General features: G+C 47.7%; 1 protein-coding gene across 4 annotated transcripts in view; it reads right to left on the bottom strand.

Moving 5' to 3' along the window:
- LOC138246667 (carcinoembryonic antigen-related cell adhesion molecule 6-like) overlaps window positions 1-14904 on the bottom strand; it is a 200443-nt gene that overhangs the window by 42373 nt on the left and 143166 nt on the right. For 2 of the 4 annotated variants that reach the window (XM_069201414.1, XM_069201417.1), the window contains 2 exons: window positions 14621-14881; window positions 12017-12157 (listed from right to left, as the gene is read on the bottom strand). In XM_069201414.1, the coding sequence (XP_069057515.1) occupies window positions 12017-12157; window positions 14621-14881 (402 nt within the window). Of the gene's footprint in view, window positions 1-11842; window positions 11932-12016; window positions 12158-14620; window positions 14882-14904 lie in introns of all 4 variants that reach the window. The other 2 variants (XM_069201415.1, XM_069201416.1) reach the window with 2 other exon arrangements.

The raw sequence follows: 14904 nt of genomic DNA, 5'->3' as shown, positions 1-14904 counted from the left end.
ACCACACAAAATGAGTGTAACTAGTGTAATATTGGCAAGAGCAAGAGAACACCAAGTACACAAGACCGCACACTGTCCCATGAAATATCCGTGGACCAGTGGTCCTAAAAAGCATGGGTCAAGCCCACACAAGACACCTGCCTCAAAACAGAGAGAACACTGCAGGGGCATCAGATCGAAAGAAACACAGGCACCTCAAGGGGAGGGGGGGGGGGAACCTCACCCGGACGATGGTACGACTCAACCGCTCCTGGAGGTGCCTCTATGCCCACACCGATGCTCTGGGGAGTGCAAAGCCACAGTCGCTCAAGTGGGTTCACCACCAACTGCCTGGTCCTGGGGAGTGCAAAGCCACAGTCTAACAAGTCTCTCAAGTGGGTTCACCGCCCACTGCCTGGTCCTGGGGAGTGCAAAGCCACAGTCTCACAAGTCTCTCAAGTGGGCTCACCGCCCACTGCCTGGTCCTGGGGAGTGCAAAGCCACAGTCTCACAAGTCTCTCAAGTGGGCTCACCGACCACTGCCTGGTCCTGGGGAGTGCAAAGCCACAGCCTCACAAGTCTCTCAAGTGGGCTCACCGCCAACTGCCTGGTCCTGGGGAGTGCAAAGCCACAGTCTCTCAAATGGATGCCTTTCTCCACTGGTTCTGAAGGGGGCTTTGTGCCCAGAGTGCTTTATCCTGCCAAGGACTGGGTGAGTGGATGCCTTTCTCCACTGTTTCTGGAGGGGGCTTTGTGCCCAGAGTGCTTCATTCTGCCAAGGACTGGGTGAGTGGATGCCTTTCTCCACTGGTTCTGGAAGGGGCTTTGTGCCCAGAGTACTTCATCCTGCCAAGGACTGGGTGAGTGGATGCCTGCCTCCACTGGTTCTGGAGGGGGCTTTGTGCCCAGAGTGCTTCATCCTGCCAAGGACTGGGTGAGTGGATGCCTGTCTCAACTGGTTCTGGAGGGGGCTTTGTGCCCAGAGTGATTCATCCTGCCAATGACTGGGTGAGTGGATGCCTTTCTCCACTGGTTCTGGAGGGGGCTTTGTGCCCAGAGTGCTTCATCCTGCCAAGGACTGGGTGCCAATTGCTGGTTCATGTCAGTGCTGGAGGTGGTGTCATAAATGGCGTGTCCAGGACATCACCTGCAGACTCTGACAGCTGCACGTTGGGGTTGAGGTCCAACAGTGTGGCATCAGCTGTGCAGGTGGCGGTGCTTATGGTGGTGCAAGTGGCAGGGTCTGCAGCGGAGATGCTGCCAGTGCTGACCGTGGTGCAAGTGACTGTTGTGGTGGATGGAGACACCATACTGTCTCTGGCAGTCTCGGATGGCCGATCCCTGGGGAGGATGCTGCTGGCTGGCGTTGTGGCAGCGGCGGTGCAGGTGGTGGGCGTTGTGGCGGTGGTGACTGTGGTGCATGTGGCTGCCATCCCTGATGATCTGGTGGTCACCAGCCCCTCACCAGGAGACACTGTGCCCAGAAGTGATGTGCCCTTTGGCTTGTGGCCCTTCCCCAACTTGACAGTCACTGCAGGAACCTTGCCACTGTCTACTCTGGATTTGGGCGAGGCCTTGCTGGGTGGGTGGTCTGACTTTCTCCTGCTGGAAGCCGGCCCCTTTTTGACCTTTGCAGGTGGTAGAATAGGGTGGTCCTTCTTTTGTCGGTGGTACACTGGCAACTCTGACGGGTGCCCCCATAGCCCGTAGTGGTGTAGCAGGGACCACAGCAGATGCAGATTTGGTGGCTGAGGTGCTGGGCTGGGATCTAGACATCCTGGCCCTAGGGGAAAGACGGGGGGAGGTGTAGGGAAGAGGTCAATGTTAGCTAGGAAAAGTTTTGTGTACACACTGGGACGGGAAGATGGAGGGGGTGTGGGAGTGGAGGAAGAGGTAGTGGTTGTAGGAGATGTATGTCTGCTGAGTTTAGGAGAAGGTGCATGGGTTGGAGGCTGTTGTGAGGTGGATGGCTGTTGAGTGGGTGTGTGCCTGCGGTTCTGTACTTTGGGAGGACGGCTCACAGACACACTGGGAGAGGACACAGGGGACGTGTGAATGGTAGTGGGGTGGTGATTGCACGTGAGCGGTGTGTAGTGATGGGCGTGCTTGTTATGGAGGCAGTGGCTGATGAGGTAGTGCATGCAGGTGTGAGTGGAGACGAGACTGGGAGGGAGGTGGAGGACATGGAGGAGGGGGACACAGTGGAGGAAGTGGATGTTGGTATGTGTCCATGGGTATGGTGCTTGTGTGAGTGCCTGTGGGATGTGTGGTGCTTATGTTTGCCTGAGCCACTTTTGTGTGTTGATGTATGTGCATGCTGGTCTGATGGTGTACTTGGGATAGGCTGAGGTATAGGGGTTTGGGTCTGGGTAGTGGAAGTTGGAGGGGGAGGCTGGACACAGGGACAATGGCTGCCATCAGTGCTGAGGCCAGAGCCTGAAATGCTCTCTGTTGGGCCGCCACGCCAGAATGAATGCCCTCCAGGTATGCATTTGTTTGCTGCAAATGCCTCTCGACACACTGGATGGCATTCAGAATGGTTGGGACAGGGTGACAAAACAAGAAGAGGGGAAAGACAGAAAACACACATGGTCAATGCCAGCAACACCACTACCGTTGGCGGACACAACACACAGGGAGTAGCCCTATGCACTAGGCCATGCACTAGCAGTTAGTAGGAAATTCACCAGGCCATGGGGTACAATGCCTCACACCATTTGCTGCACACCTGGAACCCACAGGGGGCCTGCCCAGTTGTAGATGCCCACTAAGAATATTGGGGTTGGAGTGCCTCAGAGCCTGGCCAACAAGGGACCCACCCTATCAAGTTTACCCTGGCCTAGGGGAGCCCACAACCCAAATCCCACTCCCAGACACTTCGTAAAGCGTGCAGAGTCAGCTTAATGACACTGTACTCAACACCTTGTGGCTGCTGTGAAGTCCTCAAGCGCCCATCTAACTCTGGGTATGCCACCGCCAAGGTCCGGAACATCAGTGGGGTCATGGTGAGACGGGCACCCCTTCCACGTTGGGAGGCCAGACCCACCTGGGCCTACGCCCACTTCTTGCTCCAGTGGCGCAGGTCCTCCCATCTCTTGTGGCAGCGGGTGCTCCGTCTATGATAGACCCCCTCTTCCTTGGTGATGGCACGCCAAATACCCTTCTTCTGGTGGGCGCTGACCTAGAGGAAAGGTACAGGAGGAAAGGAAATTACTCACCTGTCCGGACCGTCATATTCAATGCCCACCAGTTGTCACCCATGCCCTGACACACATACACTCACCATCCTCAAATGAAGGCCTCACCCCCCCACATGTATCTTCCATCCACACGACTCCAAATAGGCATTGCCCATGCATCATGCTCACAGTGTACTCACCTGTTTGTCTGGAGGACCGTAGAGTAGTGTGTACTGGGGGAGGACCCCATCCACCAGTTTGTCCAACTCCTCCGCGGTGAAGACAGGGCCCTTTCCCCAGGCACTCGAGCCATTGTCGCTTCCAGACTTAGGTCACAGCAGCACTTGCAGTGTAGGTCCTCTCCTGTTGAAGGTTAGGTATCAAGTGAGTGAACAGATAGAAAATGGCGGTCACGTCATTGGCTCCTGGAACCCATAGGGCCCAATGATAACCAATGCTGAATTGCGTGGCGGTCTTTGACCGCCCACCATGACGCTGCACAACGCCAGCGCAGTTACCTAATTTCCCCTTGTCCCTCCTCACAAGTCAGGCAGCCGTCATTTCAGAGGGGCACATGGCATGGCACCTAACTGCGTCACAACACAATTTGGCAGATATACGGACAAACTACGCCACACACGGATTTACTCACAATACTGCAAATACACTTGTGCAACCTATGTGGTAAATGACCCTCTGCTCACCATTCTCCTCCATAGGGCACATCCGCTGGGCCAGATGATGAGATGGCGTCATCCTCCGGTGTACAGACCCCTGGTGGACCTAGCGACAATGAAAGACAGACACATCATTATCACCTACAGACCTGATTGTGCCACAATCCAAGAGCTGTATGCCCAATTGGAGCTAGACCTGATGTCAGCTATCCACCAGCCCACAGGAATCCCCCCTCAAGTGCAGGTCCTGTCAGTGATCCATTTCCGTGCAAGTGAGTCCTTTAAAACTACAGTGGCCATTGCATCTGGGATGTCTCAGCCAATGTTTTCTAACGTGTTGACCAGAGTGTTGTCTGCCCTGCTGAAACACATGCGCAGCTACATCGTGTTTCCCCAGGTGGAGGATTTGCCCACAGTGAACGCTGATTTTATGCCCTGGGACATATCCCCAACATCACTGGTGCCATTGATGGTACACATGTGGCATTTGTCCCCCCCCCCCGCAGAACTAAACAAGTGTACTGAAACTGAAAAAGCTACCATTCGATGAATGTGCAGATGGTGTGTTTGGCGAATAAGTACATCTTCCATGTGAATGCCAAGTATCCTGGCTCTGTGCATGACGCCTACATTTTGAGGAATAGCAGTATCCCTTATGTGATGGGCCAACTCCAGAGGCACCGTGTGTTGCTAATAAGTGAGCCCAAGGTCCCCACACAGTATGAGTAGGTGTCTGGGTATGGGGTAGTCCCTAAGGGTTAGTGTGTGTCTAACAGTTATCCCTCGGCATTTGCAGGTGACTCTGGTTACCCCAACCTCTCATGGCTACTAACCCTAGTGAGAAATGCCAGGACAAGGGTAGCAGAATGCTACAATGAGGCACATGGGCAAACTAGGCGTATTATTGAGAGGACGTTCTGCCTCCTGAAGGCAAGATTCCGGTGCCTCCATCTAACAGGTGGCTCCCTGTACTACTCACCGAAGAAGGTGTGCCAGATAATCGTGGCATGCTGCACAACCTGGCATTGCGACACCACGTGCCTTTTCTGCAGGAGGATGGGCCTGATGATGGTCTTGTGGCAGCGGTGGAGCCTGTGGTCAGTGAGAAAGAGGAGGCAGAGAAAGAAGAGATTGACAACCGAACTAACATCATCATGCAGTACTTCCAGTGACACACAGGTAAGAGACTGTAAGTGCTCCTCACATTTCTGAATACTGTAGTACATTGTATAAGTCAGCCTCTTAACCTCTGTCTTTGGACACTGACAGTTCACTTTTCCTTTCAATTTTTCATATCTGGGTACCTCATTCTGTCTTCTGCTATATGTGCTGCTGCCCAACAACTGGAAAACATTGGTATGAGCAAATGAACATTTCCATTGATATTTGTTGGTGATGTTGTAATAATAAATTTGTGACAGATCAGACTGACTCCAGATTGGTTTATGATTCAAGGGTGTTTATTTAGGGGCTAATGTGAATAGGGGTATGTGGACGAGGCTGGGGTGATGGTGGAGGAAGGTCCATAGTAGAGTCCAGTCTCTTGGTATCACAGGTGCATTGTCCAATGGGGCATAGGAAGGGGAGTAATGGCAGTTCTAGGTGGACAGGGTGACATAGTGGGACAGAAGGGTGACAATCAGGAGGGTCCTATTTCATGGCGAGGGTCTTGGCAATGTTCTCTGTCTTGTGCCTGGATCGCAGGGACTGTTTGCTGGGTGGTTCTCCTTCTGCAGGGGGTGGGGTGATGGTTGCCTGTTGGTCCTGTGGTGGGGCCGCATGTCCACTAGCGTCGGCGGAGGTGGAAGGCTGTTCATCGGTTTGGTTAGTGTCAGGGCCCTTTGTTGTGCCATTGCCTCCCTCATGGTGTTGGCTATGTCAGCCAGCAGCCCTGCAATGGAGCTCAGGGTGGTGTTGATGTCCTTCAAGTCCTCCTTTATCCCCATATACTGTCCCTCCTGCAGCCGCTGGGTCTCCTGCAGCTTGGCCAGTACCGTGCCCGTGGTCTCCTGGGAATGGTGGTTTGCTCCCATGATGTTTGGTAGTGCCTCGTGGAGGGTCGGTTCCCTGGGCCTGTCCTCCCGCTGTCGTACAGCAGTCCTCCCAGCTTCCCTGTTGTCCTGTGCTTCTGTCCCCTGAACCGTGTGCCCACTGCCACTGACCCCAGGTCCCCAATCGTCCTGTGTTAGTGGGGTTGCCTGGGGTCCCTGTAGTGGTGGACACACTGCTGATTGACGTGTCCTGGGGACAGAGGTATGGGCCCGCTGGGTGGGTGCTGTGCTGGTGTTTCCAGAGGGGGGAACCGACTGTCCCAAGGTCCCTGATGGGCCAGGCTGGTCATCTTGATCCAGGCGTGCAGAGCTGTTGTCGTCACTGTGGGTCTCTTCTGTGGGGGACTGGATATAGCTGGCACCTCCTGTCTGGTGACGTTGGGTAGGGGTCCTGTTGGGTTGTAAATGCATTGTTATTTTATCTGTGTGTGGCATCTTGTGCAATGGGTGTGTTTTCCTCTATTACTGTGCTTGCACTATTGCCTTAGCCCTTGTGTGAGGGGTGATTGTGTGCCTTGGGTGAGTCTCTCTATTGGACATGCTTTGGTGATGGGTGTCCATGCATGTCTGTGATGGGTGTCCATGCATTGTTGTTGCACGCAAGGCTTGGTTGTGGGAGTGGTGGGGTGTGTGGGAGATGGTGGATTGATGGGAGTAAGGGTGAGGGTGGGAGTATGTGATGGCATGCAGGTAGGGTGGGGGGGATATAATAGTAAAGATTTGCCTTACCAGAGTCTATTCCTCCTGCTATTTCTGCGAGGCCCTCAGGATGCATCATTGCCAAGAATTGCTCCTCCCATGTTGTAAGTTGTGGGGGAGGAGGTAGGGGTCCACCGCCAGTTCTCTGTACGGCTACCTGATGTCTAGATACCACGGAACTTCCCTTCCCCCATAGGTCATTCCACCTCTTCCTGATGTCATCCCTTGTTCTTGCATGCTGTCCCACTGTGTTGACCCTGTCGACAATTCTCCGCCATAGCTCCATCTTCCTAGTAATGGACGTCTGCTGCACCTGTGATCCGAATAGCTGTGGCTCTACCTGGATGATTTCCTCCACCATGACCCTGAGCCCCCCTCAGAAAACCTGGGGTGTCTTTGAGGTGCCATGATGTGGTGTGAGTGATGTGTGAGGTGATGGTTGATGTGATGTGTGGGGTGATGTGTTGGGGTGTGTGATGTGCATGGATGGTGTATGAGTGATGGTGTTGTGTGCCTCTGGATGCTGGTGTGGTCTTTGCTTTTCTCTCTATGTGCTTCTTCAAAAGTCTTCGTTGTAAGGGGTTGTGGGTAATGTGGGTGGGTGTTTTATAGTGGTGTGTGGGTGTGGTGTGTGTATGTGTGTCAGGTGTGTGTATGGGGTATTATACAGTTATGTAAGTTCATACTTAGCATTTCTGGGCTACAGTAATACTAATACCATAACACTTGGTGGTCGGCAGCCAACTGTAACTTGCACTTTTTACATTCAATTAAGGCACACACGCTACAAGGGTTGTCCATCACCAGTACTGTGCAGCCAATAAACCAGCCATCACTAAATGAACAGGCATTGAATACCTAAAGAGATCTGTCACACACTGCAGGTTAATCAGAGGACTTTAATTAACTCCATAACTGCAAGTCCCAAATATATATACACTATAGCCTCTTTTTTAAATCTCACAATGGCTTTCAGATATGAGACGATTATATTAATGCACATTGCAGCAGATCACTCAACTTCTCTCACCCTCCAACAATGCCAGCCCTGGCCCAGAACTATAAACTAGAGAGTGGATTTACTAAAATTATGAGTTGGGGTTGCATCACTTTTGTGGCACAGCCCTGATGTAAAATAATTTTGGGTATTTACTAAGACATGCAAAGCCACTTGTTCTGGCTGTGTATAGTTTAGAAAATCCTTGTGTTACCTTACATTGAGAAGGCATTCCATGGGTAGAGCATGAGCATTCTCATGCAGCCCCCAAGGAATTTGGTGCATTCCCAGATTCATTAAGGCTAGTAAACAAGTAAGCCTGGGAATGCATCAAAATGCTATGCCTTTCCCAGTGCGACATAAGGAGAAATATGTCCTTGTTACTGCCACATTCTGTGTCTGCTACTTTCTGCACCACACATAAAAAGAGGTATATGCCTTTAAGGATTGCTTTGTGCTGGTAGATGTCTCCTGCTGTAATACAGACACCTACACTCCATGGTGCAATGGTGCTCGTTTTGGTCCTAGGCAGCACACAATGTACCAGCAATATAGACAGCAGAAATGTGCCATATCTTTGTAAACAGGGCACCTTTCTGCTGTCTACCTTTCACACAATGCAGTGTAGCAAGTGCACTGTAGCACTATACAAATATGCAATACAATAGATTATATTTATAATTTGTGCATCACCAAGATTATTTTTGATTTTTTTAGAATAATAACATAAAATGTGCTTTATTTGTGCTTTCATAACTGCTAGTATATGATGAAATATTTGTAGAGTTCATTTACAAGTTTTTAGTGAATTAGAAATAAATTGGTGGCCTACAGTATTTCTTTTTGCACCCTCTGTATGAAAGGCAACTTTAATTATGTGATTCTGAATCTGCTGCATTTTCCCCATAATTATGAATTTCGCTGCATTTGTCACGTTAGCAATCATATGCTGCATAATCTGCAGATTTTAGAAAAAAACTAATTTTGGGTCTAGCTCAAACATATTACAAGTTAAAAGAAATGCTGCACCATCTGCTTGCTGTGCAGTGGAAGGTCCAACACAAAAGTTGACTGGTCACCTTCAGTTACTTACAGCTATATTTGGCCGTGGAACTGGTACTAACAAAGCGGAACCTTTGCCCAGATGATGCTAACCTGTGTAAAAATGACAAAATAATGAGGTGGTACTATCACAAAATTCGCCACATTAAGCTACATAGCTTAGTCAACAGTGATGCATAATTTGGGACTTCCTTGTTTCATAATTCCGATGACCTTGTCCCTGACTAGTACCACCCCCATATTGAAGAACATCGAATGTAGGGGCATGGGAACGTTTTCAAGGATCCATTTAGTAGATATTCGGCTTGGAACAGCAGAGGGGGGATTTTCGGTTATGAAGCATCGTGGTTGACTTCAGCTAGAGCCTGTGTCCTTGTCTCCTGCCTTTATAGATGCTGTACTGTTTTGTTGTGATTTTGACCTAGCACCTTTGTTAGAAATGTGGTCTAAGGTTGGAAGTCAGTTTGCACTATGTCCAAGGAGGAACCCTCACTCTAGTCATGGTAAGGGAGTTACTCCTAAGGCAACCCCTGCTCACCCCTTCGGTAGCTTGGCACCAGCAGTCAAGGTTATCTCAAAGGCAGTGTGTAAAGTATTTGTACCAAAACTCGCAGTAATACAGTGAAAACACTACAAAATGGGCACCAAAACAGTTTAGTAAAATAGCCAATATTTATCCAAAATAAACAAGACCAAACCAACAAAAATCCAACTTACAAATGTAAAGTTATGAATTTTTAAGTTACAAAGAGTTTTATTTCGAAGAAAACAATGGAGGCGGTGATGTTACACAAAGTACCTCATTTGCGTCAAAAATAAAGCCGCATGGGTGTGCATGCGTAGCAAAGGTCAGCGATGCGTCGATTCCTTACTCGATTCCTTACTTGCAAGTGAGGCAGTGCATCATTTCTTCTCCAGTGAGGTAGGCGATTTGTCGTTTTTCTCTCCCACAAGAGAACAATGCATCAATTTCCAGCCGTGATGCAGGTGATGCCCTTGGAGACACTTCGCAAGCAGGAATATACCACAAAGTCCAGTCTTTGTCCTCTTTCAGGCAGGAGCAGCAACTGCAGGCCAACCCAGCAAAGCACACTCACAGGCAAAGGGGCAACACTCCTCCTCTTCTTCTTGCAGAGGTTCCTCTTGAGTCCAGAAGTAAACTGAAAATATGGGTTTTTAAGTCCACTACTTATACCTCTCTCTGCCTCTGTAGTAGGCAAACTTCAAAGGAAAGTCTCAGTTGTTCACAAGATCCTGCTTTGCCCAGGCCTGGCTCTAGACTCATACCAGGGTGTTGGAGACTGCATTGTGTTAGGCCAGGCACAGCCCATTCAGGTGTAAGTGTCAGCTCCTCCCTCCACTCTAGCCCAGATGACCCATCAGGATATGAAGGCTACACCCCAGCTCCTTTTGTGTCACTGTCTAGTGGAGACTCAAAAACAGCCCTACTGCCAGTCTGACCCAGACATGGAATACATAAGCAGGCAGAGACACAGAATGGTTTAAGCAAGAAAATGTATTTTTAAGTATGAGTTTAGAGACCCCAAACTCCATATCTCTATCTCCTCCCAAAGGGAAACTGCACTTAAAAGATATTTAAAGGCAGTCCCGATGTTAACCTGTGAGAGAGATAGGGCGTGCAGCAGCAACAACCGAATTTGGCAGTATTTTACTGTTAGGACATGTAAAACACATCAGTACATGTCCCACCTTTAACATACACTGTACCCTGACAATGGGGTTACCTAGTGCCTAACTTAGGGGTGCCTTACATGTACAAAAAGGAAAGGTTTGGGCCTGGCAAGTGGTACACTTACCAGGTTGAATTGGAAGTTTAAAACTGCACACACAGACACTGCAGTGGCAAGTCTGACCCATGTTTACACGGCTACTAATGTGGGTGGCATAATCAGTGTTCCAGGCCCACTAAAAGCACATTATTTACAGGCCCTAGGCACTTTGAGTGCACTATACTAGGGACTTACTAGGAAATCAACTATGCCAATCATTGAAAAGCCAATTACACACACGATTTACACAGGGAACACTTGCACTTTACCACTGGTCAGCAGTTGTAAAGTGTCAGGAGTACCAAAATCAGTAAAAACATAGTCCATCACACAGTTAAAACCCAGATGCAAAGAAGACAGGGGAGACTACGCCAAGGATGCAAGGTCTAACAAACATTACAATTATATATTTCCATTTTAAAAATTTTGTCTCAATTTTCTTACTACATTTTTCTTAAGTATTAGAATTTAGTTGTGGGTTTTATGGTGTTTTGTTTTGACCCTGTAACTGCTTGTGGTACTACTAAATAATTTTATATTTTCTCAAAGTTTTGCCTGGCTTCTCTGTGCCATAACATCGGGGGAAGGGCAGGATTATATAGTTTGATCTGACAAGATTATGGATCATTACTTAGATAGGACTCAAATTCCCCTAGTAGCCTATTGCCATCCAATTTGGTGTTGTGTTACTTGGAGGATGTTCTGTTGGTGGAGACCCCTTTGCTTCCAGGATTGGTTTACTAATAATCATTGCTAAGTCAACTCATGGTGGACGCATTTCCACCATCCCAGTTACAGTATACAGACTGCCAACATGTGCAGCAGTTCTTACTCTACCATGAAAAGAGGGAAAGACTTTAAAACAAGTGGGTGTTTCTTTTATAAAGTGATAGGCAAGACTCTCCTTAACACATCATATGATGGAGATTAGGTATATGGGTACAGACAACATATGTAGGGAGGTGTGTTGCCAGCATCATGTACAATCAAGAACCAGGCAGGGGTCCCTGTTTACTGTACCTTCAGATAAGGTTGCACCCTCGGACCCAGTGCAGACATCTCATCTATATTTACTAAAATGTAACTCACTAAAGAGTCAAGAAAGGCTACCCCTAATGAAGGAAGATATATTTCCTGCAGCATCTTTAGCTGACAGTAGCCACTCCCAGACTGTCACAGCAGGGAACTTTGGAGGCAATTTTTTTGACATATTTGACTGTTTAGTTTGTGCAGGGATCAAAAAAAACACCAAAGCTATGCTCTTCCTTCACAGACTGGAAGCCCTATGCAGTTTGTTCCATACTGTATGAAAATTAAAAACAAAAACAAAATGAATACATTGGATTTGTTTATATGATGCATTATTTACATTACTTGAAACATGACTTCATCACTGCCTGCTACTCACCGCTGACTGCCCCTCGCGCCCTTTTCTCATGTTTTCATATTGGGTATTGGGGTTTTTGATAACACTGGGATTCTGGAACACATTTGCATCTGATGCAAAGAGTGATGGAAACATTACTGTTGTGTCATATAATATACAGGGATATAAAATGAGGGCCATGTAATGGACTTTTACCTTTGTCTGTGCCCTTCTGGTTCAGGCGTCTCTCATAATGAACAGCCATCCCTGCCACAATGATTGCAGCGCCGAGGAGAACTCCGCAGGCCACCCCCAGGGTGGTCTGCCAGCAGGAGCAGGGGGCGGGGCAAGGGTTGCCTGTGGGACGGAGCAGAATTAAAACAGCCAGTAAGTGTGTGGATTATATACACTTGGTCTGAGCACATGTATTGGTGCTGTAACAGCTGACATATGAGATCAGGCTCCACCAGCGAAGTGACTGAATGCTGGAAATAAACAAATTAAGTTCTCTGGAGTGAATGTAACTAACTGACATCTCATTTCAGGACTCTTCTGTGCAATCAAACCAAAGTAACCTTTACTTGACATGTCGTTTCCTGCAGTACCCTTCCAATCATTGATTAGTGACAGCAGGTGAGACCACAAAAGGGACTGACAGAGGTTGAAGGTGAAGGGAACATAAATAGAGCTCAGTCCAATAACTTTTTCTCCCTTTTTCTTCTTACCTAAAACATTGAATATGCCTCTGATCTAACTTTATTTTATGTTTATAAAAATATTTATTCAGGCACTTCAGTACACCTGATTTTTAGTTAGTATTTTGCAGACATACCTGACTTGTGCAGTGAAAATATCTCAAGAGTCCACAGGAAGAGATCATTGAACTATGGTCACCCCAACAGAGATCCAAAAATGTAGGCTTAAATGTGGAGTACCTTTATGCCATTTTCATCAACTTTCAAGCATCATAACTCAAGCTGGCATCAACTTAATTATTGGAGACTGTGAGAGTTCCCCTATATGGGACAACATTATCTAAACTCATTTTCAATGTACAAATTCATATCATGGAATTCATGTACATTTAATACATAAGACAGGCATTAATTAATTGTTTATGTGGTATCAAATTTGTGTCTTTGAGAGTGTGTCTGTATTCCTCAACCTGGTATTGTTTTGAGGAACATAATTAAATGTGATCAAAAATAAAAACAATTGCAAAATGGTGGCTAAAGTCTGAACATTGCTCACCAAATAAATCAATTTGTAGTGTATGCAACTTGTGCTGTAATATATTCAGTGGGTTGTGTGTCAGAATATGAGACAAGTTTTAACATGCAAGGTGAGAAGGATGGGTATGGGTCACAGAAGGGTTGGCTCATACGACCATTCTTCTGGGATCAGTTGGGCAATGAATACTTTAAATTGGGCAGACATATTAATACTATTTCTCCTTGTTTGTGTAAACATCCACCCCCCTTATTGTCTAGCTGCCTCAACGCGTGTTCTTCTCTGTACTTAAAGGTCTCAGCCACCAGGTGTCCTCGGTCCACAAGAATAAAAGTGCTGGTGAAAATATGAACTAGACACGTGCCCTCTTATAGATGATTGAGTTTATGCTGAGAGCTCTCAATACACTAATGATGGCTTTTTAATCTAGGCCGAGCCTGGGGAACAGAAACAAACGTAGGGCACCAGGCATTGCCCATTACCAAGGCATCATCAGGCTGCATAGGCACGGCATTCATCCCTGAATGTTCGGCATTGTGTCACGTGAAGTGCATGCGAGTTAAACCACAATTCTTGTCCTGTTTGTCATTAGTGTTCTGTTTTTAATAAAGGCCTCCTCATTTAGCTCGAAGGACGGTCCATGTTGATGTGCACACCTGCCTGTTTCTGCGGTGACATTTTATTTTACTGAAAACAATAAACCGTTTTTAATCCTGTTTTTCTATTTAATCAGGGGCAGCTCCTCCATAAGGGCGGAGGAGCGTCGCCCCGCCCTCCCCCCCACCATCAGCAGCTGAAAAACCTTTTCCCAAAAACAATAATAAACTGTGTTATTATAGTTTTTTGGGAAAAGGGGCGGGCCACTGGGGTAACGAGCAATGAGAGGGAGTGCAGGACTCCGCCTCAGAGTGCATGTGTGTTTGGCCGGCCGGCCTACTTGGGCCGGCCACACACACATGCTCAGTGGACTCACAGTGGAACACAGTTGCCGGGCTGGAGAGAGTCTTCACAGGCTCCCAGTCTGCCTGGGGGTGCCCTGGCTGAAGTTTACTAAAATCGTACGAGGAAACTTTGCATTGGAAGATCTTGTAACGGGAACCCAATGGGCCCGTATGATTGTTAAATCATAGGTGCCAGAGGGCTTATCCGGTAGAATATGCTTGAAAATAAGGTCGGAAATCACTTTATTAACCAGGGTCCCAGCCTCATAGTCCTCAGGTACACTTACAAATCTCAGATTGAGTTTCATCCAACCTGAGCTGGAGTTGTTCCTGCTCCGCCCGGATCTTTGAAATTGCAATGTCATGCTTAGTATTGGAATTTTCAAAAGCTATCCTTCTCAGAGCTTTATTTGACAAAGGACAAAGTAACTACCAAAGGAACAAATGAAGCAAAGAGAGAATACGTATATTTGAAGAAGGAACATTTAGAGAAAGGAAACAATGTAGTAAATCAGAAAATGGAGGAGACACAGACAATGGACGATGAAGGAAGTTGAAATATGCTAAATTGACATCTCCAATTTCAGAAATGGTTTTGACCTGGATGAAATTGGCCTGGGGTCTATTTTGTCCTGGAGTGAGTACTTACCATATACAGCTATGGAGACAGAAGCCTTTGCAGACAGGCCGGTGTCCGTGTTGTACGCCACACACGTGTAGTTCCCATTATCTCTCAAAGATACCTTCTCAATTGTATATGTGTTACCAGGTCTGTTTAGATCAGAGTTATTGAGAAGCCACTGGTACTGCGGTGCTGGGACAGACTCAACAGTGCAGGATAAAGATAGTTTATCCCCTACTTGTAACAACTGAGAGACTGGTGGAATAATCTTCACGTTCTCCGGCCCATCTGTGATCAAAGAGAGAGAGAGG

The sequence above is a fragment of the Pleurodeles waltl genome, chromosome 7, assembly GCF_031143425.1.
Source record: "Pleurodeles waltl isolate 20211129_DDA chromosome 7, aPleWal1.hap1.20221129, whole genome shotgun sequence".
Classification (NCBI taxonomy): Eukaryota; Metazoa; Chordata; class Amphibia; order Caudata; family Salamandridae; genus Pleurodeles; species Pleurodeles waltl.
Note: the sequence above shows the minus strand (reverse complement) of the source record. Positions and strands in the feature narration are given on the sequence as shown.